Source organism: Cynara cardunculus, assembly GCF_001531365.2.
Source record: "Cynara cardunculus var. scolymus isolate 2C chromosome LG 4, CcrdV1, whole genome shotgun sequence".
In the NCBI taxonomy this organism is placed as follows: Eukaryota; Viridiplantae; Streptophyta; class Magnoliopsida; order Asterales; family Asteraceae; genus Cynara; species Cynara cardunculus.
In genome coordinates this window covers 16,631,248-16,656,510 of record NC_037531.1, presented here as the reverse complement: position 1 = coordinate 16,656,510, position 25,263 = coordinate 16,631,248, and the positions used below count along the sequence as shown (strand labels likewise).

The 25,263-nt window shown below is 35.0% G+C and overlaps 2 protein-coding genes across 2 annotated transcripts; both read right to left on the bottom strand.

The window, feature by feature from the left end:
• Positions 1 to 2,398: 2,398 nt before the first annotated feature.
• Positions 2,399 to 6,326, bottom strand: LOC112511538 (CASP-like protein 4A3). Its single transcript, XM_025117201.1, has 3 exons — positions 5,680 to 6,326; positions 3,371 to 3,506; positions 2,399 to 2,828 (listed from the first exon to the last, which is right to left on the bottom strand). The coding sequence occupies exons 1-3, from the start codon at positions 6,261 to 6,263 to the stop codon at positions 2,634 to 2,636; spliced, it is 915 nt and encodes a 304-aa protein (XP_024972969.1). The 5' UTR covers positions 6,264 to 6,326; the 3' UTR covers positions 2,399 to 2,633.
• Positions 6,327 to 12,331: 6,005 nt separating this feature from the next.
• On the bottom strand, positions 12,332 to 21,726 carry LOC112511042 (protein EXECUTER 2, chloroplastic). Its single transcript, XM_025116411.1, has 11 exons — positions 21,305 to 21,726; positions 18,482 to 18,598; positions 18,339 to 18,404; positions 17,634 to 17,740; positions 17,453 to 17,534; positions 14,894 to 15,601; positions 14,335 to 14,461; positions 14,101 to 14,252; positions 13,948 to 14,022; positions 12,999 to 13,091; positions 12,332 to 12,671 (listed from the first exon to the last, which is right to left on the bottom strand). The coding sequence occupies exons 1-11, from the start codon at positions 21,596 to 21,598 to the stop codon at positions 12,570 to 12,572; spliced, it is 1,923 nt and encodes a 640-aa protein (XP_024972179.1). The 5' UTR covers positions 21,599 to 21,726; the 3' UTR covers positions 12,332 to 12,569.
• Positions 21,727 to 25,263: the final 3,537 nt, after the last annotated feature.

The window sequence follows — 25,263 nt, the reverse complement described above, 5'->3', positions numbered from 1 at the left end:
TGCTTTTATGAAAAAATTTTCTTTTATTTAATCAAAATCGATTTTATGATTTTGGTTATGTAGCTTTTGATCAGATAAAAGACAAAAAAATCAATAAAAGAACGAAAATTTTCATCATTAACGGAAATTATTTGATGACCATTAGTGGGAGGGACCAAATCTGAACATTTTTTTCAAACGACAATGGTCATTCTGTAATTTGAACCTCCAAGAACGAAAAGTGTTATTTTTGACAGACCCAGGTTATAAAGTTTAGAACCAACTATTAGTTCAAACCTTACAAACCAATTTCAATCGTTTATGTAATCTAATAAATATCTAATTCAATGAATATCTGGACTGTTTCTTAATATAAAGAATGATAATCTTACATAAATATTTAAATCATAATAAATAAATTCTCATCATTTTCATAAATATCTTAAATGGATTGGTTTATATGGCTTATACTAATGGTTGAGTCTGTAAAAGATATCTCCTCTATATATCTGTTAATATTTTTTTTAATAAATTAGAATGTAAATTTGAAACACCCGTGTTTCTAAAGAGATTCGAAATTACAATTTAAAAGCAAATGATTGTAGTAGAGATGTGCATTTCGGCCCGAAGCCCGAGCCCAGACCCACTTTGAACCGCATAAAACCTCACGTCAGCTAAGATTTTTGGGTGGGGGACCGGTTCGAGACCAGTTACCATACATAACATAAACATACAAACGTTAATACGTTTAAACGATATTCCAAGAAATCAAATTTGGCCCGATTAGGTACGCCTAATAAGAAATCATATTGTAAATGACTGGTTTTTGGATCAACGACTCTACTTCAATTATGATCTTCAAGTAGATGATGGCGATGGGTGGTGGGTCTAAGGATCGGTTAGATGTCCGGTTCTTGTGCATCTATAATTGGAACCAAGACGAACATTTCGTGCTGACATTAATTATATGTTAAAAAACCCTTCTGTTTTTTTAATATTTCTTTACAAGACTTGTAAATTTTGATCAATAGTCAAATACTGCTATTATGCATCAGTATGATAAGCTATTATTAAATGAAAAATGATATTTCCTTTCGAAAGATAACGTTATACCCTATTTGCATAATGGGTTGAACCTGAACTACCAACCGGTCTCATACCACCCGACCAACACTACATTACAGTAGGCCCGAACCGGTAAGTGGTCTGGTTAGGTACATCGACTACAACCTTGGCCATAAAATGCACAACATTTGCAACAAAAACATTCAACGCAAACAAATACATCTTTAGGACACGTTGGTAAGCAGAGAGAAATGAATAGAACAGGAACAGACATGAATGAAATAGGCATGATTTAGTGTTTTAAACTGACATGAATAGTTTAGTAATTTATCAATCTTGTTTCATTTCTATGATTTTTGTTCCATCAATTTTGATGGAACAGAAGAATGCATTTTTGTCCCACTCACTCACGTTCAAGTTTTTGTCGCGTTTCCTTTAGAGAGAGGGGTATTTTCTTTTATTAACCGTGTAATTAATACAAACTTTGTTAACTGGGATGTTTTTGTCATTTCATATATTGATACCATATTCCTTAATTATCACATACCAATTTTTGGTTTCACCTATGAACTTTGGTAAAAAAATTGGAACAAACAATTTTCATACACGAAACAACATTATGAAATTTAAATAAAAATCATTGTTTCACCTATGAATTATAAACAAAAATCGTTGTTTTACATGTAAATTTTCTGGTTTTACCTCTGAACTTGGGTAAAAATATCGGAACAATCAAAGTTCATAGATGAAACAACACTATGAGTTTTAGACAAACACCAAATAGAACATGATTATCTTGTAAAAATAAAAACAAACACTTAGATCGAACAATTCAAAAGGTAGAGAGAAGAGAGTGTTAAACATATTATCTTCCAAAAATAAAAACAATTTGTTCCAAAACTGCCATCCATTTAATCAATTTAATTTCTTTCCTTTTTTTATCATTTTATAACATCTCATTTAACCATAAATGTTGATAAAAATGAACGTCTCATATCAGTTTGTAAAGTTAATACTATTTACTTGGTTAACAAACGATTGTGCCTCTCTGAAAGCCAGAGGATCAAGGATTCTAACCTCAACAAAGATGAAGAGTATGCATAAATTTGAGCAAAAAGGGTTATTACTAACAATCCTTACCACAGAACCCGCCTCAGGAACCACATATGAGAAGACATTTCAAAACTGACTCATCAAACAAAGGGGCTCAAGCGCGTCTCTCATAGGATTCAAACTTCAACTCATTGTTGTCTATTTGAGCAATTTCATTCTGCCATTTGCCAACTGAGCTATATATATATATATATATATATATATATATATATATATATATATATATAAAAGAAAGAAAGAAAAAGAAAATCTTTGGATACAAATAACAGTGGAATGGTTGTTTTATTTCTCACCTAAATAACCCAATTTTACAACCTCATAAGTTACAAAAGAAACCTAATTTTTTTTTATATGGATTTATGACATTCCCTCTTTGTTGCCTGTACAGCATCTTTACAATTAAATATTGGTGTAAAACCCCTTTGATTGGTTACTTAAAAACCAATTATGGATCAAATATTTAGAGAAATGAAGAATCAAAGGGAATTCTGGTTACAAAGATTGTAACCAGATATTAGAGAACTAAGGGCAAAGGCAACAAAGGCTAAGAAGGACATTCCTATAGATGCAGTTGCCATTTCTGTGAATGCATCTTTTCCCCAATTCGATACCCAATCATCGACCCTCGTGGCTGCCGAAGATGACGCCGAGATCAAGAGATAAGCCAATATCTGTGATTGTAACGACCGAACTTATGTTCTTTTTGTAGATAAAGAATAAGAATATAAAAACTGATGAACCAATCAAACCCAATATATCACATCCAGATGTAGGAATCTAGCAGGTAAGAGCATCTTCAACAGATTCTCCAAAATAAAGATTTTGGAGTTTTTAACGTATTTTTTCTTTTTTGGCTCGCTCAACGGCTAAGACTAGCCGCCCGGGGAGGGCTGGGATCGAACCAGTAACTGTCTTGTGTTTGGGCAAAGAGTCACCCACACTCTTTTGCCAACTGAGCTATAGACTGAGGCGAATCTATTGGATATTTAATAATATAATTAATGTTGAAATCTCCAAACGGATAACCTGTTTGAGTTGAATGTAAGTTTTTAAAGATTTCAACTTCGTTTTTTAAGAAATTATGAAGAATTCTGCTGAAGATGTACACGGATCTTACTTTTGATCCGATCGACGCCCCGTTTGCAAGAAAGGTTAAGTAAAAGAATATAAACTACAAATATAGAATAAAAGATTGTGTGCCTATGGTACTTGCCTGATCCATTAGGAAGTCGAAGTGAGGACGAAGAGAATACGAGATGATGTGTTTTCCGTAGATCAAGTGGTATGCCATGTCAATTGCTTGAAATGCTGCATATGCAAAACCAATAGCATTCACTGCTACCACATACCTATGCCATCAAACAAGGAAGAGAATTGATACGATCAATAATACCATAAAAACATGCTTTCAGTAAAAATACTCTCTTTTTATGAGGAAGAGACGAGACAAGATTGGTAAATTATTGAACTACCCATGTCAAATTAGAACTTGTTATCCAACATTTGGCGAGCATTATATGGAAACAGAACTAAGGAAGATGAGACAAGATTGGTAAATCACTAAACTACCATATCAAATTAGAACTTGTTATCCCACATTTGGTGAGACATTATACTGAGACAGGCAAGGACATTGAAGTGGGACAAAAATGCATTTTTTCTGTCCCACCAAAATAGGTGGAACAGAAATCAAAGAAATAGAACAAGACCGTAAATTACTAAACTACCCATGTCAAATTTAAAGCCTAAAACCTTCCATGATTCTTTTGCAGTTTGGCCTGCCTACCTCACCCTCGCCCTCGCCCTCGCCCTCGCCCTCGCCCTCGCCCTCGCCCTCGCCCTCGCCCTCGCCCATCCAGTCCAGTCCAGTCCAGTCCAGTCCAGTCCAGTCTGTATACCAAACCACCTTCAAGTTGCATCTGAATGTGTTTTCTATTGTGATAAATCCAAGAATTTGCATAAAGAGGACACACGAAATATAGAGGCATACACTCGGTGATAGAATAAGCATCAAAACAAGAAGCTAGTCCAAAGATCAAAGGTACAACCAATGGAGCATGACAACAAAAAGACATCATCTAACCTAGTCAACCCACAAAAAGAAACTTGACATCACGTAAAACAACCGGCAACCCTAAACATATATTGATAAAAAAATGTCATTGCTCTTTTATTGTACTTCTCACCAGCCAGAATCTGCCTGTCGAATCAAATATCTGAAAGCAACGCTATCAAAAGATGTAACTAGGACACTAAATTCCTAAACTGGACATTCTTAATGCACTCTTTAACACCAAAAAACGTAACCAACTAACTAGAAACTAGCTGCTGAGTTGCTTCTGGTTGGGTTCAATCTTCTCAAAAAAAAGCATTATATTAAACTACAATTTGATTTGTTAAGGATGACAGGTAGTGTACTCATTTATATATGAAGAAAAAAGCAAAACTTTGGCCACAAACAAATGTAATAGTGTTGACAAACATTTGAGCGCTACAGTATTTGAACTACTCATCGTGTGAGTCAAGAAAATGTGTACTCAATTTTAATTTCGATTCAGAGGTTTCGTGCATTTGGTACTTGGACGAAATTGGACCGGACTGGACATGATAGAACTTGACGGGCGAGATTGAGTTAAGGGGTGAAAGAATTGCGAAAGGTTTCAGGCTTTTAATTTGACATGGTTAATTCTATAATTTATCAATCTTATCTCATCTCCCAGAGTTTTGTTTCCACCTATTTTTGGTTGCCACTCAATCCCGTTCTATCCCATTCTCATATCACGTCAAACGTGGGACAAAAAGTTTTTGTTCTATCATTGTCCCAAGACATCAAAAACACCACTAATTTCAACACCACCCCATCAATGATCAAACAACTCCTAACTTTACTTATTGGATCCATCTTTATAAAGCATCAAACTCAGACACCACCTTTGTCTGCAATCCTGACCAAGTCCTCTATCCCTCTTATATTATTCCCAGTTTAAGCTGATCTCCAAACCTTAAGAGAAGAACAAAGTACATCCGTAAAGTTGGCTTTTTTACTTGAATTGAAGGTGAAGAAGCTAAATGGAACATAATCAGGCAACAATCTATGTATTATTCTCCTATCTAGGGCAACCATTCAATTGGGTATACTTGCAAAATCCTTTCTGACTTTATTTGTTGAACATAAAAGAACAAATTCCTTCCACTTTTCTAGCAGAATTGTTCGACCTAATGAAGGCAAAAGTCATATTTTCAAATTTAAATATCTTGGAATTGATAGAAATCCTTAAAATTTACCAAATTAAGCAAGAATTTGTCATGTTTGATTGACCTGGATGGTAGTCGATTTTAGTCCACTCTTCATACTAGCCATACTGACTAATTACTTGGATTTTACTTGATGAATGATCAGAAATATGAACTTCCTCCCTAAAGTCGATCCGCAATTTCATCGAAATCTCCGACTGGTATCGAATTCGGATTAATTGGAAGAATCGAATTCTAAAACTACAAATTCATTGAGAAGGTTTGTACCTGTACTCCTTGTATCGATCAAACGAGTCACCGCTCCACCCTTGAGTTTTATCAGACGCCATTACAGAGAAGGCAACCACGCTTAATATCACTTCTAAGATCCTAAACCCTAACGCAGCTCTATCAACCATCACTTCTCTTCTCGACCTCCTCGATCCCGGCGACGCCGTCCTCGGCCTTCTCTCTCCTCCACCACCAACGGTCCCCTCCTCCACACCGCCGGGGCTTACTTTAGTGACACCGGTCACCGACTCCTCTCTCGCCGATCGGTTATAGGCTACCGTAGGCGACTGAGCTTTTGCAGTCGGCGGGAGACTAAAGGTCTGAGGAGGCTTTTGGTGGTTGGAAGTAGGAGATCTGGATGAAGTATAGTATTTGTCGACGGAGACTATGGCTTTAGAAGGAGAAGAGGGGAATTCGTCGAATTGAAGAGGGGAATTCGCGGAGGAATGGAACTCGTCGAATTGGGAGTCGGTGTCGGACATTGATCGGTTGTTGGTGGTGGTGGTGGTGATGGTAGTGGGGGTGGGGATGGTGGCGGTGGCGGTGCCGCGGTGGCGATTGTTGTCTTTGTGACCGTCCATGGCGATTTTTTCCGGTGGTGGGAAGAGAAGTGAAAGGAAGTTCCGAGTTTAAAAGAAGTCGAAGGAGATGAAGAGAGAGGGAAAAAGCAAAAACCTTTTGTGTGGGTTTGGGACCAAAATAAAATATAATCAATATATTCTCCCATAAATAAATAATTTTAATATCGTATATAAAATATTGTTTATTACTTAAAATTTAAAGTATGCAAATAAATTATACGTAAATACAATTTACTAAAGGTTCATGTTTGAATTCATGTAACTAATTGCAGATAAATATAATCAAATATAAGATAAATATTTTATTTTAAATATAAAAAAATTAAAACATAATTAGGATAGTCATTGACTTCTAATAGCACACTTAATTATCATCTTTATGAAAAATTACATTATTAAACCAAAAATAAATTATTTCGTCATTAAACTTAAATTAAATTATAATAAAAAATTACAAAAAAAGAAGTTTTAAATAGTTAATTTGATACTAATATTGATGTATTTTTTTTAAATTTTTAATATCTTCATATTTATATTTTATTCAAAAAATAAAATCGTTATCATTTTCTCAAAAAATCACATAAAACTGTATCATATCGACAGAGACAAATAATAAAACGAAGCATTAAAATCGAGATATATCTCGCTGCATTGTACAAATACCTTTATCGATTGTAATAAAAGTGGTATAAGAATCGATATTTGGATATTACTCCTTAAAATTAAAACAATCATTCTTAATGGTGTTGAATTTTTACTAATTATACAAAAAAAAATACGGTTATCTTCGGTTGCGAACATAATTTTCGTTACAAACAGGGGGACCAACAAGACTACACACGATGTCTCCAGGACATTCACCATAAATAGTGTATTATTCATCATGAATGTTGTTAAAAATCCACGTCCATTATTCATGATGAATATGAACATATGTCATGCTCCCTGGTTCTCAATGAAAATCAGGTTCGTAATTGTACTTTCCTCTAAAAAAAAAGTAATCAACAATCAAATCATTCTATTAAATAATACATTAAGCCAACGTTATATTTATTATACACGAAATATTCAGTTTTTCTCAACCGTAAATAATTTCCTCTTATAGTACATTTGGAGGGGATCCGAACTAGTATCATAGTATTTCCTTTCTCAGTCTTTCGTCAATAAACAACGATCAACGTGACCAGAACAAAGAAAGGATAAAAAAAAAAAACGAGCCAACACATGACCATGAGCGAAGCCATCTTAATCATTTAATCATTAGCAGAAACATACAACAGTTAACATGGTTCACGTCTGCTAGATCCCATATCTGATGTTGAACAAGAAGTTCATCTCACTTACGAAGTCCTACATACCAGTCACTGGCACATAATCCCTTTTTCTGTTTTCAAGTTTAACGTATTTTTTTTTAAAATATGTTGTTGACACAAAAAACTTATCAGGTGTGATGAGGATGTGTGCGTTTATTTATTGCATTTGTCGTATATAAATATTATATATTAAAGAAAACGATTTAAAATTAATTAGAAAAAGAATAGATAATAAATATAAAATGGTATAGGTAAGTGATGGCACTACTAAATAAATATGGACTAGTACAAAGTGTTCCAACATTTACTTTGAGAGTAAGCTTTCCCCAACACATGATAAAGCCACACAAACAATGCCTCCCTCCCCCATTTATTCTTTTCCTTTCCTTCAACCAATCATATTCTCTCTCTCTCCCTCACCTTAAAAAGACACCATACCACATCTCTCTCTCCCTCTCTCTCACACACATATAAAAAGAGGGAGGTTAACACGCTAACAATCATTTATCTGGATGGTATGCATATTGATAATTGAAGTTGTTTCTTGGTTTTTATGCACATGTGTGTACTAAACAAATTACTTAAAATTACCAATATGCATATGTACATATCGTCCAGATTAATGGTTACTAAAGTGTTACTTAGTTTTTCATTTTTTTTCCTTGAATCTGACTATATATATATGTATATGTATATATATATATATATGTATATGTATATGTATATATGTATATGTATATGTATATATATATGTATATGTATATGTATATATATATATATGTGTATATATATATATATGTATATGTATATGTATATGTATATATATGTATATATATATATGTATATGTATATGTATATAAAGAAAGATTCATCTAAGAAGTAAAGAAGTGATCATAACCCTTTATCTGGTCAAAATTTGCGGTTTTAACCATGAAACACCAAATAATTCCTCGCATGGGTATGCGAAAAATGGAGGGATAGTTTCGTAACATTTACAATAGACGGCAAACAGGTTCATATGTGAACTCATATGATTCACACATAAACCATAGGTTGATAAATGAACTTGTTTAAATAGTTCACATGTGAACTATTTAACTGATTCATGTTGGTTCATATTTGAATCAGTGAAGATATTTGAATCAATTAATTATTTCATATGTGAATCAATTAATTAGTTCATATAGCCGCAATTTTTGACCAATCAAATCCACAATTATTAACCAGTCAAATCCGATTTAAACCTTACGAAGAGTTATGATCACTTCTTTACTTTTCAAATATTTACCAAATTGGATATATATATATATATATATATATATATATGAATTAGTTAAACATTTCACATGTGAACAAATTAACAAGTTCATATATGAACATATAGTTCATATACATATCACATTGGTTCACATATAAACCCATTCATAATATTGATTATTGTTCAGTGTTATTTATCATAAATAACTAGTTCTGATGCAAAATGAGTAGTAGAGGAAGGCTTTGTTATTCATCATGAATATCTTGTAAGTAGTATGTGTGTGTGTGTGAGAGAGAGATTTAATATACATTAAGATCCCGTTTGGTTTGTGGGATTGAATTAGATTTGGAATTGAATTTCATTTCAATCCCATGTTTGGTTGGAAGAATTTAAAATGAAATCCCACAAACATAAGATTTTGAAGTCCCATGGAGTTGGTTGGTATTTCACAGAATTTCATTGAATTTGTATGTAACAATGGTTCAAATTATGTTAAAACATTTGTTTTGTAATAATCAAATAATAAAAAGACAAAAATTTAATTATTTTTATAAATTTTTAATAATTTTCTTATAAATAATAGAATTCAATTCCATTACAAATCCTACAAACCAAATACACCAAAGATTTCAAATCCCTCAAACCAGACACCCCCTAAGTTTTCAAAACATGCATCATAGACTTCAAATAGAACACCAACATGCATGTAACAAAGTACAATATGTGCACTTGTTGATAAGATCTTTATACAAAATGTGTTATTGTTTATAATCTCATCATCCCGCACCCACATCCGAAAAAAAGGGTATGCAACCGCGTTATGACCATCATTAGGGAGGTAAATCACTTGGAGTCGAACTCCAGATCTTCCACTTATTTTTGCAATAATGCTTACAGTTTTACCCACTAGCCCAATGTTGCAGGGACTATTGATATTTAAACCAAACGAGTCTAGCACATCCTACCCAAAGGTGGGATCTGGAAGTGGAACGTATACAGATACCTTTTAGAGTAGAACAGTTGTTTCTATACAGACCTCTAACTTGTGAAAAGTGTATCAGACAAAAGAAAGTTTGTCCAAAAGGTTCAAAGAATTTGAAAAAAGAGCAAGAAGACGAAAGTGGTGAACTAGAGACAGAGAAAGGAAGAAAAGCAAAATTTTGATAGCTCCTGCTAATCAAAATATTTTGCTTCTATATCAAGTCAATGAAAAAGCACTTGATAAAAATGACACGTTCTTAGCATGAAAGGTATTATAGTCACGTCGTTTACCAAATGTTTATTGGGTAAGCGCTTACCGGATGTCATTTACTTTTGAGATGAGGATGACAAAGACCTAGAATTTTATCTGGTAACAGGGACAGACCCATAAATTTTTCCATATGGAGGCACCATATAAAAAAGTTTCATCATCTAAAACAATACAGTAACACCTTTCACAAACCTACATTTTTTACCTTATTACAGAGGGACAATACGATGGCACGTGCCACTTACCTAGATCCATCCCTGCTCAGTAAGAGGTCCCTACCCAATAAGAGGCACAACAAGGCCCGAGAATCTTACCCAGTAAGTGAGAGAGGACTCTTACCTAGCAAGGATTACTTGGTAAAGGACGCTTATCAACAATCCGTTTTAACGACCAAGAATGTTACCAGATAAGTTAAGTGATGGTGGTGATCTTGCTTGTAAGAGCTTGTTTGGTAAGCGTTTGGTAAACGACCTAAATCTAAGAATATACTTTCTTGTATACACATAATTCTCGCATTTCTATCAAATAAAGGCTATAGGTCATCAATTAGAGTCTCCTCTTTGACTGTTATCTTCAGAGTCACATATGATCAATCGAGGTGTGTGTAAACTCACCCAGACACCCACAGTTTCCAAAAATAATTCTATAACCTAAAGGTTCTGAATATTGTGAAATAAGTACCAAAAGACGGACAGTAAACAAGCAGTAAAAGTCTTAAGAAAAGCATCGGATGCCTTATCGATCTAAGCTTCAATAAGTTTGGGATCTCACTGTAACCATTCTCTGTATTTTCTATATGGCATCTCTCACTGCTCATATTCTGGTTTCTGTGATAAAATCAAGTAGGAAGAAATGCCCGCAGAAAACAGAAGGAAAAGCCATTCTTCACAAAAACTAAACAGTTGTTAAGCAAATCACATTTTAAAAAGAAAACTAAAAAACATAAAAGACACCCCTTTTAAAATGATGTACTCTTCATCTGATAAACATTTCTACATTGTTTTCCGAACCTATTTGACCATTAAAGGATCTAAAATCTTTTTCAAGAGTCTGGTTCCTTCCTTCAGGGTGCATTCGGTACCCGGACAGGATTGGATAAGACTGGACAGGTCCAGAAGGGCTAAAGTGAGGTAGGGAATGGAAGAGTCTTATAAGTTTTTAGGGTTTTAATTTTACATGGGTAGTTTAGTAATTTACCAGGCTAGTTCCATTCCCCTAATTTTTGTTCCACCAACTTATAAAAATCCATTTTTGTCCCACTTCGTACTGTCTAACCCAGTCTAATTGTAGCAACAAACTTGAGACAACAAGTTCTCGTTCCATTCTGTCATGTATTATTCGAAGTACCAAACGCACCCTCAGTAATTTGTAAACAAGACTACAGACCGGGGGTAGCGATAGCATGGATGGGAGGAACGGATATGGATAGACCGAAGGGTTAGCGAGCCGGCAGATAGGTTACAACAGTCCTACTATAATTAGCATGAAACATCTTTCCTTACCCTTCCTTTGTTTCATTGTACCCATTTATATATTATATTGCTTAATATTTTCTTATCTAAGAACAACTCGTGACCTTTATAAAAATAGTCACTCTACTCTTTGAGATAGAAATCACTAGAAATCAAGTATGCATACATCCACCGAAATTATAGCATCTTTTTCAAAGAAAACAAGGAGTAATGATTACAAACACAAGTTTTATGTCATAATCCAAAGGCTATCATGAAAACACAAATTCCCAGAATTTGTTTTGTTTGTGTCAAGTAAAGATACCATCAGCATCCACTTATTCTGCTTTATTATAAAGATCCTTTGTTCAACAAAACCTGCCCCTTTACCTTTAATACTTTAACTCTAAAAAGCAAATCATCTACACTCTACACCTAATTTAATATATATATATATATACATACACACACACATATACCAAGTATGCAGAATTTGGAAATGAAAAGTCGGACTAAAAACCCCACCATCTACCTTTCCTTAAAGCTATTTTTCTCTATGCATTATCAATTTGCATGGCCATTTCCCATCTGGACTTAAGCCTTCAATAATGCAGCACTAATTGTTATTTATATCAATTGGTGGGACCAAGAAATAACCAAATAGACCCATTAATCCCACCCAAAAGTAGGGTTGATGTACATAGACTTGACCTCCACCCCAGTTTCCGTGAAGACTCCAAGTGGGACCAAGAAATCCCACCTACAACTGAACACAAAATGTACTACACAAGTAGTTCAAGTAATGGATTTTTAGGGCAACAGTTATACTGTCTATTTGAAAAATATACATATATGACGATATAGGAACTATTGCTAACATGTATGACTAGAGGAGAAAGGATAAATTTTAATAGTTACATTGTTATTCGGGTGGGGTGGGGTTGGTACCTCTTTGAGAAGAAAGTGATGAACAAAGAAATCCCCTCTCTTCAAAATCTAGCAGCATGTTTTTGGATCTTGGGCTGCTCTTGCTTATTCCGGCAGTCTCAAACGGTTAAATAGCACGAGAAAACTTTGCTCGGGGACAACATAGAGGAAACCAAGGTCGGCACCTTTGACGTATGGTCCCATGCCCTGTAGAACGTTTTACAATAAAAAAATTTGTCGATTTCTGTTGTTATATTTGTTTTATTTTCCTCGTTATAGATAACCAAACTAAATCAAACAAACCCACTATGTCCACTCGGAGAAGGGGCCAAAGAGTAGAGTGACCAATTCCGTGAAGACCCCCGGCTTGTGCAAAGTGTGTGAAAAGAAAGCTTGCCCAAAAAAGTTATGGTGATAGGAAAATAAGAACTTAAAAAAAAAAGAGCTAAAAATTGAAAATGCGAAATAAGCAACAACATTCAAACAGACGAGACACACAACCAGAAGACGGGGGTTGAGGAATTATAGTGTTACCTTGCCATTAAGTTGGAGAAGTTCACCCTCAACCCACTTCGGATTTTTGAAACCAAATTCAGCGATTCTGCCTTGACCTTTGTAACTCGCAACCTAACAAAACAAGTCCTTAAATAAGATGCCAGTTGAATCAACTAAATTAACTTAACTCCGTGTGGTACCCTAACACAATCCCGTAATATAATATTAAGCCCGCAACTGCCTCCAAATTACCAATTAAGAGTATCTCCAGCAATTTCTATGTAACTTTTCCAAAATAGACTGGAAAATACAAAATCTAAAAAAAAGAATTACATTAAACTCCAACAGTTTCTCCATTTTTTGAGATTCTAGCATTAATTATATTAAAATATATACGTTTAATACCCCCAACAATCTTTTTTATAAAATTGTAACTTTATGTTCTCTCTCATATATAAGAAGTAAAAAAATAATTAATTTACCTTCTCCCTCCTCCAAATTTAGCTTTGGAGATTTCTTCTCCTCCCCCAAATATGGAAAAACTCTCTCATATTAAAGATCCTATTTGAGCAAGAAAAACTCCATAATCTCCATTTTCTCTATTTTTTAGATTATGTTGGAGAAATGCTCTAACCACCCAAGAGAATTGTAAGAAAGATCAAAAGGGACTGTCCTAACTTATACCCATAACCATGGGTTTAAAATAGGACTATGGAGGTCCGATGAGAATGGAAGTTACGGTGAGAAGGGTAAGAAGGGTCTTCACCGGTTGGATCGATCCTAATTGAAGATCAACATTAATGAGATACACCGGATCAATTCCCGTATCAAGTGCAATTCATGGAGTGGGGGTGAGATTAATTGTGATCAAGGGTCCAGATCCCTTCTTATGCTTCTCAGCTTAACTCCTATTCTCACACGATCCTTCATCGGACTATGGAAGGTTCAAAATTCAGAGACATTTGCAAAGAGAAGTATGCACAATTACCACTCCCAATTCATCTGGATACATCCCACGGTTCGAGAAGTGGCTCCCTTTTGCAAGTTTAGCACGGAATGTCACCTAAAGATAAAAAAAGACCGGTTAGACAACAAATATGCAATTTGTAGATAAAAACAGAGAATTTCAAAAGCCGTTAACCTGGCCAGCGGGAACGTTTAGATCTCCTGTCACCTTCACAGCTTCAACATACTCAAAGAACTCAACATCATTCGCACCACTCCAGTTGCCATATTTACGCCTTAACTGTACCACCTCAGTACCATATGGGCCAAATGCACCAACATAAAGACCTATATAGGAAGCAATTGGTCATCCTAATGGAGAGTCTTATCTAGTTTGGGAGAACAAAGACAGAAATAGAAAGGGACTCACCGTCAAACGGATCTAAATCCCCTCTGGATGTGGTGATCCGACTAAAATTTGTATACTCCGACAATTTCTCCCGCTTCTTCGCCTGACTAACTGCAAACTTGACAATTTCACGAACATCCCTTGAGACCTACAGATTTATGACAATGGACTTTTCTTTGTTAATAACCCACACATACAAGTTCTGAAGCATATGAATATACATTGTTGTAACGCCTGCTGACCCAATAACTTCTAATTGAACTTAAGACCATGGTGGAAGTAATTGGTAGCCCACAACTTTAAGCTAACAAGAAGCTCATGAATCTAATTTTCTATCCATCGGGAATGGGCTGTTACATTTGCAAGGATATATATATATATATATATATGTATGTATGTGTGTACAAAGTACATTTGTACACTGTTTGGATATAAATATCATGCAACACGACAGAAAACATGAAAGAAGGCATTTAAATTTTGTGAACCTGTTTCTCTGTTCCCAAAATCAAGTGCGTTGTGAACAGAACAGCAGAAAAGCATGATGAAACCGAATGTTATAATTCTATTTCATCCTTACCTTTCGAGAAACTTTATCAGAACTCCATAATGCCTTTGCTACATCAGGAGGCATCAGTTCAGAAACACCTTGACTGGCGATAGCAGCTATTTTCACCTTCGATGCAATGCTTTCCTCGCTATCATGATCATGACTTTTAATGGGAACATGTAGCACAAAAGAGTCTTTCTCCATTTCTTCAATTTCAGCAGGAACACGCACTAATTCGTCCTTGGAAGGAGTATCCTCCCTATTGTGTAAAACCCCGCCAACAAAAAGCTTCATTTCTAAATTTTTGGTGTCGTCTGATGCATCACTGTTTGGTCCCACAACAATTCGGTCAGGCTGAGGGTCATCCAGATCAGTAGTTTCATCTTCGGAGTCCTCATCCGAAGTTGTTTTCTCATCATCTTCTTGCATCAGCTGATTCACAGTATCACTATCCTCGATTACTTCTTCAACATCGACTTTCATAACCTTCAGGTCTTTTATTTTTAGTTCAGGAATTTTGTCTTTAAGAAAATTTATCACGCTTCTTATCCCGTCCTCAGTGGCTCCCTCAAAATTTATGCTTTTCTCATCATTTTTACCAGGTTTATCTTCATTCACTTTCACATCAATTACAGATGCATTCTCAATATCTGCAACTGATGTCCCTTTTGTGGATGAGGAAGTGGATGGAGATGCGGCTTTTGAGTTGCTTGTTTTAGCTCGTTGCATGAACACTACCTATCAAAACAGATCGATGATTAGCTTTCACAGTCAGAAAGGGGAAGATGAACGCTACAGACAGAACCAGAAGGAATTAACCAAACGACTTGCAACCACATAGGAATAAAAGTTATTCTTTTGGCCTTTTTTCAATAAAAGTTGGTGGTAGCTGGTGTTTAAAACACAGGGCCTATTTGTTAGCAGCTTAATAAGCCTAATGGGACTCGCAGCTTATTCAGTCAGCTTTAAATAACTGTTTGGTAGTGGCTTGATGATATAGAAAGTGGCTTACTCAGTAAGCTTCTAGGGGGGAGCTTTATACAGAAAACCAAGTTTTTTCCAAACTTGTCCCTCCCAATGAAAAAAAAGGCTCCTTTCATCTATGAAAAAACCCTCCCAAACACAAACTTTCTCAATCTATACAGACAGCTTTATCCATACATGACTTGATGAAAAACAACCAAACAGCCCCTAAAGATGAAAAAAGGAAATAGGAATTAGCTATGCATGTTCTTACACGAAAAGCTCAGGAAGTAAACAGTGTGACCTATGTTTGAATCACTGCTAGCTCCTTAAATTGGATTCAGCATTGGTGTAGGAGTTGGATGTAGTAAGGCTAGAAACTATGCATGCCGGGGCCAAATAGGATAGGATGAACTGAGAAAGCTGGAAAGTTGGTAAACAAATAGTGCTTAAGAAAGGTAACATGGGTGAGAACAAGCCTAGTTAATTCAATACAATCAGAATTCCTGAATTGGTGTGAAAATTTTAAAGCTCAAGTTATGTATACTTTCGCTTCTCACATTCATAAAATAAAAAGATCCTCTTCAGACTGCAAAAAGTTTCCTTTGTTATATACTCTCCAAGTACCAAAATTGGCAAAAATCAATATTCCATAAATGGTAAACCTAATTGTGAAGAAAAAATATTCACAAAGTGGACTCCAATTGTGGAGCAGATGAAACAGTGATATCCATAATATTACTATCATCAGGACCAGAATCAATTAAACTGGCATTTACTGAATTAACAGGAAGATATGCCACCAGAAACAACTGTCAGCCTAACACATGAGAGCATAATAATGCCAAGAAAATCAACATGCTGGTAAAGTAGACACCCTTCCTGTTAATTTAGTAATCAGTATAAGCCAAGGTGTTATCTGATTTGATCCGTGATAATAGTAACATATCATAAGCATCTGAGAAAGAGAGGTTATCCTACTTGAGGACCCCACCAGGATTGTAAAAAGCTACTTCATGGTCTGACCAACCTCTATAATACAAATGAGAAGTGAAGAAACTTTAATCGAAATTCCAAAAAAGGGCACATTTGATGTGAAATGAGAGCGTATATCTGAAAGCAAGCATCATATAAAATCCATAAATTCTGAAAATTCTAACATGTGCCATAAAAGATCACAAATCTAGCATAGCACATATCAAGTTGGCTTGTTTTTTTGACAACCATTGATGGTGAAATGTCTTCAAGAGGAAAAATCAATTCTCAAATTGAGATGAAGGGCAGTGTCCTATGGTTTCCAAACCCTCCTCTCACCCTAACCCTAAACAGATTATATGTAGCTTGTCGAAAAACATGCATGACTCACATCAACCTCAGAGGCCTTGAGCCGGGTTTGAACATGTGTAACAAGCTCGGTCCAACTACACACATCGACTCTATGCCAACACTTAACGGACCTGGAAATTTTCACCAACATTTTTCTCAAACCAGTGTCATCAGTTCAATTAATAAACAGAAATGATAAATCACATATGCAAGTTTGTTAGATCAAGTCCTTCAATTTGCAAGATCATTTGTCCAAGGCCCATCTTAACAATCAAGATAAAATAATGATTTGTAAGTTACCTGCATAGTGTACGTTTCATCAGTCTCTTTGACCACAAAGATTTCAAACAATGGAGTTCCAGGAGATGCAGACACCAATTGCCTGTAATAAACAAACATCACAACTGTCGTTTGTAGATATTTAAGTGAACCAAATGCAGATAATATATGGTGTTTTCCTTTCTCATTCTTACAACCATACCTTGGGTTGTAACTTCTGCCAATAAATCTGCCTACGCCTGGTGTTATGCGTATAAGTCTTCCAAACGGATCATCAGAATCTTTTGAGTAACCCACCCACCAACCAACCTGAAAGTATTAGAGTGATCATTCATTAATGATGATAATTTCAAATAATTTTTTCACATCAATGACTCACGACATCATAGATACAGCATAATGCAAGATACTCGTATCATTTTTTAACTTGCATTGCGATGCTTAATATATAATCACATAGAATAACAAGCGACATCATAGATACAGCATAATGCAAGATACTCGTATCATTTTTTAACTTGCATTGGGATGCTTAATATATAATCACATAGAATAACAAGCAGACAAATGGCATTGCGTATTTGAACTGGCAAGCAAGAAATATTAACCAGACGAGTACAGTTCTCATATTATCTAACAAAATAAGCGCTGAAGATTTGGTACTTCTCGACTACTCTAACAAGATCAAACTGCACCAGTTTAATCATTCTTCTGAACTTCTTTTAAACCTGCATTTTTAAGAGCCAATCTCTTCATAATGTGTATCACAAGCATCACAAGATATATCCTTAAATTACACAAACAGCACTAGCTGCAATGAAGAACCCACTTCCTTTGAAAGCAAGATGTGGTGGGTAATAAAGCAAGAGGTACAAACAAGCAATTAAGTAGCATCCAATAGTATTACCAGACCACTTCCTGTATTTTTACACAACTTCGAAGCATCATGATAACGCTCTTCATGTATAGCGTTCTGCAAAGAAATAGACCAGTGAGCCCCAGGATTCGTAGACATTCATAACTTTCTTACTCATTCGACTCTGATCTGACCTTCAACTCAGACATAATCTCAGCAACACTATCCTTTGACGTTGCTTCTGCTATGGCTGTTTTCAACTTTAACGCTTCCTGGAAATCTTCTTTCTCTATTGCTTCTTCTAGTTGAAACTGGAAAGCAAAGTAACTCGTTAAAACAAATGAAAAAGTAAAGACCATACTTTGACCACGCATATTCGTGTAACATATTAAATTCCCAAAGTACCTAGATTTAGATTGGAATGTCAATTTTATAGAGAGTGGGTGGCTACTTCAAAATTACATTATGTATTTACATGTAAATTGATAACCATGGTCCCCTACAGAAACCTCAGGATCAGTCTGACCACATAAGGGTCAGGAAAAATGGTTAATATATACCAATTACCAAGTACCAAGGCATTCATTTGAGTACCTAACAAGGGTACCTTCTGATTATATAGATATATAGAGTTTGGTTCCCGGAAGAACTCAAAATTTTACGAGAACCATAGGAACCACTTTCTTATCGGAGGCTCACATATGCTAACGTACGTTAACATGTATGTTAGCATATGTGAGGATGTTAACTTATGTGAACCTCGGTAACAATGTGGTTCCTATGGTTCCCATGGAAAAGAAAGTTCCTACCCGATTCCATTCTATTATAAGGAGGCAAATCAAATGCGAGCCACAAAAATCTTATAAACCGTGCGAACCAATTTTCATGTGTTGTTTCATATATGAAACAATACATGTGAAACATACAGTACGGTTGATTCGGATGTGAAAAAGTAACATGTAAATACATTTCACACACAAGAACAAACAATGTGAAACAACTTAAATCCTAGTTTAAAGTGAAACTCGTTGAATGTTTGAATTGATGCTCACAGGTTTGTAACATATTTATGGCTCACATTTGATTTTCCCTCTCTCTCTCTCTCTCTCTCTCTCTCTCTCTCTCTCTATATATATATATATATATACATGCATACACATACACAAAACAGGAACAGTAAAATGCTACAAGCAGCACAAGAGAAGTGCAGGACATAGAGGCTCATATGAGTAACTAAAAGGGACAAATCAGCAGATTGGGCTTAAAGAGTATGCTCACTCATCTATCGCACCGTAAGACTTACTCTGTACATTACGTAAAACCGGAAAAAGCAACACAAAACCACAAGGGTGGTGCCCGATTGGTTTGAGTTTGGGCTCCAAAGGTTAAAAGTGTCTGGAAGTCCCCGGTTTGAATCCAAGTAAATCCCCTTGTGGCCATGGAGGTTCAAATGCAGTAACTCCGGGCTACCCACGAAGCGGAGGGTCGCCCTGGGATTAGTCGGCTCGCATAGCAGGTTGGATATCCAGATTAATCAAAAAAAAAGAGCAACACAAACTGTTTTCATCTTTCACTAGCAGAAGACAATGGTAGCTGTCCATCGCCTAGTTATTCATGCATTTATACTAGAAAAAGGACAAGTGTCTCAAGTTGCAGAAATATTGAGCCGTTGCTCACGGCCTTACATTTTACAGGACAAATTCAATGATAGATCAATATGTGAGGTTTTATATGCTTAAAGATGTTGTCTTCATGTTCCATTAGTATAAGTAGTCTAGTACTTCCAATTAAGGAGTTGTTATCGGTGTTCAAGTCTAAGAATATTTTAAGAAAAAGTTGCTAAGTGCATAGATTGGTATGTAGAAAAATAAAAAAAGGTCCCATACAAAATGACGTTGATGATACATTTGTAACAATATCCCAAAAAAATCTTCCATTCACAAAGCACAAGGTTTGACATACAAAAATCAGAGTGTACCATTTTTTTGGTACAAGTGGTTAATAATCGCAGCTCTCGTTGAACACGAGGGAATATAACGCAGAAATGTTGGCCCAAGTTCTTAACCATAGTAGGAGAGATTTTCTTACTCGTTTTCATGCTAATTTCCTAATTTCTAACAAATAGCCAAATATTATATGTAATTGCATTTGATTTGGCTAGAAATGGTAAAACAAGTTGGTGAGTTGATCAACTATGTGTCCCCTTTCTTCACCTTGAGTCCTTGACCCAGAAAAAGCATGCTATAAATATACTCATGCCATTCCATTTGTCCCCCTTCCTCTAATGGTTTCTACTTTACTTTCTTCAACTTTTTCTAGAAGTTCCAGGCAGCAAACCTCATGGGATGAAATTTCTGTCATCTACCCACTGACACACCCTTGGACCCTGGTAATCCACCATGTGTCCAGTTCAAACTCGATACATGTATGCTATCCTAAACAAGTTCCAACCACTTACGCACAATTTGTTTCCCATCAATATTCAAGATTTTCCGTGCAGCCTCTTCTCCCACCTCTGCTTCTCTCTAGATGGTCTAGCTGTGAACACTTAAATTTACAATTAAGAATTTGAAATCATAAGGCGTTTTGGCAATACTAACTGAAGGAAAATGCTAACTCAAAACGGATATTGTTAAGAACCATAAAAGGATTATACAGCACGTAACCTAGTATGCTACTATGGTCTAGGACAATCTCCACAAAGCTTAAATTAACGATATATTTATGCAATTGGCATGCTATATCACACAGACACACCCAAATCGTAAGACTATCAGACTGAATTAAAAAATGACAATGGGAGTTGAGACACAATGACGTATAAATTATAATTTCCAAATCCCTAGCCATATGAGATGATATTTTCAGTAAAATATGATAATTTAACCATAAATTTGTTAAATATCCATAGAATAAAATGTTAGCAATTGAACAACAATCAGCAAGTATAACGGCGTATAACCTACAATAGAAGTATATATATACATATATATATATATATATATATATTAACACACCTGAAGAAGAGAAACAGAACGCTCAGCGAGCTCGATTTCGGAGAAATGGCGAGTCCACCTATTCCAATCCCAATCGGAAGAGGTGTCGTGATCGGAATTAGTGCCGTTGCTGCTGCAACGACAACTGGTATGAATTGGGAACGATTTGAGAGCATTACTCGAACCCGATACCAACCTCAGCCTGAAAGATCTCCTGGCAACAGAAAAATCAAAACCAGAAGACAGAGGATGTCTGATTTGGGGGATATTTGAGAGTGAGGTTCCTGTAACCCAAGAAGCGTTCGCAACCGCCATATCTTCCTCGAATTTCTATGTTACCTATATGTATATGTATATATATAGAGAATCAATCAGTCTCTTCTTCTTCTCCGGTGGTGAAGGATTTCTAGGGTTTGTAGAGAGTGGGATTCATAAATCGTGGTGGGTGTGTGGATAAAATCGCCTGATAATATACAAAGCTCATCACTGTTACAAATCCAACTGGGCTCCTCCTCGATCTTTTTACACTATAGGTCCCTATAGTTTTGTTTATCATAAAATAGACCCCATATGTTTTATAAATCACAATTACTCCTTGATGTCTTTTTACAATAAAGGACCCTCTAGTTTTGTTTTATCACAAAATAACCCCTTATGAATCGAATTAGACCCTCTAGCTTTGTACATAAAAATCTTTTTTTTGATAAATAAAAAATGATTAAAATATTCGGTTAGTTAATGAACTAAGTTGATTATGTTGAAGACATTTAAATAATCAATTTAATTTTTGTGATTTAAAAAATCTTAATTCATGGGGTGTTTGGAATTGCTTATAAAAATAACTTATTGACTTATTTCGGTGTGACACCGGTAATAAGCACTTTTGAGTGTTTGGATAAAGAGCTTATACCGATGTTAAACAGGTAATAAGAAGTTTTTTAAAAAAATTAAACTATTATAACTTATAATAAGTTGATAAGGACTTTTATAGAAGAACATAAGTTATTTCAAATAAGCAATCTCAAACACCCCCCTCAATTCAATCTAACCATGTGTATCGTTTGTGTTAGTTGTGTTGATAGTTTGGTACATCAAAATATTTCTTTAACATTAAATTTGTTATTTTTTTACTCATAATTCATTTCATCATCAATTATTTGGTATAATTTATCCACATGCTCTTCAACAATACGTTTGGTACACAAACCGGATGAGATGAGATCGAACAAATAAAATAAAGTTTTATTAGATTAAAATATTTAATACAATTTATAAAATATTATTTCCGTTTTCTAAAAATTTAATTTGATTTTAAATGTTGAAAAAATAAAAATATTTTCTTTTTAAGCGATATTTTTTAAGAGAATTTGGAGAAGTTGACCATTTATTTTTTTTTTTTTTTTTTTTTCTAGATGATTTGGAAGAATTTGATAGTTGTCGGATAATTTAATTCAGGATGATTAAAAGACTCTCATAATATAATATAAAACGAAATATAATTGTTTTGTTATTGTTTACAATAAAACTAAGACCCTAAATGGGTGTGTTTGGTATGCAGATTACATGGGACGGTACGCGACAAAAAAAAATAGTTTCATGTTTGACATGCCATGGACAAAAGAGCATAGGACAACATGAGACTATTTTTAAATTTTATGGGACAAATCTTGAGATTTTTTGTTCCATCCTTTTTGGTGGAACAACATGGGATAAATTATAAAATTACTTTTATACCCTCGAATAAACCTAAAACAATCCATCGTCTCCTCGACAAGTATGGTTTCAAAGCTTCCGGCCATAACTACCGGCTCCTTGAACCCAACTTCTCGCCGGATTTTGAAAAGTTCGTTGGACTTCACCAGACGACAAACCACTTATTGACAAATGATATTTTTCAGTATTTCGATATGGGAAATCTAACTAAGATCAAACCCTCTAACTCATAATCGAGAGAAGGGATGTAAGTGGAGTAATCTGCATCCTGGGCTTTCTCCGATTCACCGGAAGAGCTGCCGGAGAATCCAAGTTCAAGCTAGTTTTGACAGTCGGTGCATAACAAAATACCACTTTTTTTTGCTCTTCCCGCGGTTGATTGATTGTGGGCTCCCAAAATAGACCCAGTATCCATTTTTGGAACAATCATAAAACCAAAATACCTTTCTAATGATTCGTCACATCTTCACCATCGCTTCTTTATCCTGTTCGTCTGATTCTTCAGTCACCCTCTCCTTTCCTTTCGACATGATTTGATTGCCTTCTTTTATGTCAAATCCTCTATCTCATGATCAAATAATAAATTGATAATAATCACCAATGATTCTTCGATTATCTGCAAGAAATTAAAAGAAAACCTAAAATTTGAGATAAGATCATTAACTAGATTTTGTAACGGTTCATATTTCTTTAGGTTAAATAAAAGAAACGAATAATCAAAAAAACATAAAATACCCATATAAAAGAACTTGATTAAAAGGGCATACAGACCGATTAAAACCTGTGAAGATGAATTTCTTCCTGTTTAGGGACAATTTGATCATTTTAACAGTTTTATCCAGTCTTGTTTCAGTCATACCAAATGTAAGACAACTAATTTAGTCATGTCCTGTCCTGTCCTGTCTTTGTCCCATCATGTCCTGTTATGTCCAGTCCAGTCTACGTACCAAACACTACATTAAAAAAAATTAGAACCATTAAGTGGCAAATTTCTATTCACAATTTTATAATTGTTGCCTCTTAATTGAACTATTAAAAATTAAACAAATCACAATTATTTCAAAGAAAGACGATTGTACTCAATGCTCAAACCCCAAGACCTCAGGCCTGCTTTCCCAATCTCCAAATCGAGTCCATCTCTGATTTTCTGAAGTGGTGTGTACGATTCATCCGATGACAGTTATCAGATCCTTCTGTCCAAATCCGTGGACCATGATTGCCTGATCAGTATTCTTATTTTCTTTTTTCACTTCTAGTTTGGTATTCATTGTTTAGGGTTTACAATTTGATAGGTTTTTTAGTTCATAACTGTTAAAATGCTGCGAATTTGTTCATATATCGTGAAGAATTTTTACGTTGAAATTATTGTGGTATTTGACAATTGACATTGTAGTGAAATTGTTGGGTCTAAACAGAGTCGTGTTGAAATCAACTTACCCGATGATCTATGAAGAGGAGAAAAATCCTTTGCTCTGAGTCCAATTTCAATTTACATTGTGGTTATCAAATATGGTTGTAGAAGAAATCATATAAATTTTGAAGTAAAAAAATGTAGCTCATTTTGACCTTTTGTTCATTGGAACAGAAAGAAGGAATCACTATTTTTTTGAAGTATATAATACTTACATACGAGCAAATAGAATAAATAAACTCACACACCCTCCTTACCTTTGGTGACGTTTGAACCATTGACCTCCTAAGAGGCCAATGACTCAAATACCGTTAGGCCAAAGTCCCTTGGGTAAAGGAATCACTGTTACGTGTTGTATATCTTACTATCGGAAGTTTATGTTTAGTTTTTAGTTTAGACACCGTTTTGAGGGTTCTGATTTTGAATCGAGCTTGAATATTGGAAAATTTTAGTCTTAAATCGTAATTGTAGAACCAGTTCCTTTTCTTCCATCGTTGCTTTCTTATTTTTCTAGGGTGCGTTTGATACAATGGACATGACGGAACAAAACATGTTGTTTCATGTTTGTTTGGTGTGAATCCTCTCTTACTTTGTTTATGTCATGGGATAAAAATAAAATAAATAACACGTGACAAAAAACTAATTTTAATGGGACAAAACTTATTTTTAGGGGGTGTTTGGGTAAGCTTATTTAAAACAACTTATGTTTTTTTGTAAAAGTGCTTATTAACTTATGCGGTATCAAACTGGAGTTTTGTAAAAAGTGTTTGGATTAGCTTATAGCGGTACCAAACTGCAATAAGCTGATAAGTTGTTTTTTAGTGTTTGGCAAATTTTGCTTATAGATGTAAAATTA

Excerpts from the sequence above, each read along its gene's own strand:
- LOC112511538 (XM_025117201.1), bottom strand. The coding sequence starts at position 6,263 with ATGGACGGTCACAAAGACAACAATCGCCACCGCGGCACCGCCACCGCC. Across the intron at positions 3,507-5,679 it reads GATCGATACAAGGAGTACAG|GTATGTGGTAGCAGTGAATG; the intron begins GTACAAACCTTC and ends TTGATGGCATAG. Across the intron at positions 2,829-3,370 it reads TCGACTTCCTAATGGATCAG|ATATTGGCTTATCTCTTGAT; the intron begins GCAAGTACCATA and ends TTACAATCACAG.
- LOC112511042 (XM_025116411.1), bottom strand. The coding sequence starts at position 21,598 with ATGGCGGTTGCGAACGCTTCTTGGGTTACAGGAACCTCACTCTCAAAT. Across the intron at positions 13,092-13,947 it reads ATCCAGATGAATTGGGAGTG|GTTGCGAGTTACAAAGGTCA; the intron begins GTAATTGTGCAT and ends TTGTTTTGTTAG. Across the intron at positions 12,672-12,998 it reads TTCTCCAACTTAATGGCAAG|GGCATGGGACCATACGTCAA; the intron begins GTAACACTATAA and ends AACGTTCTACAG.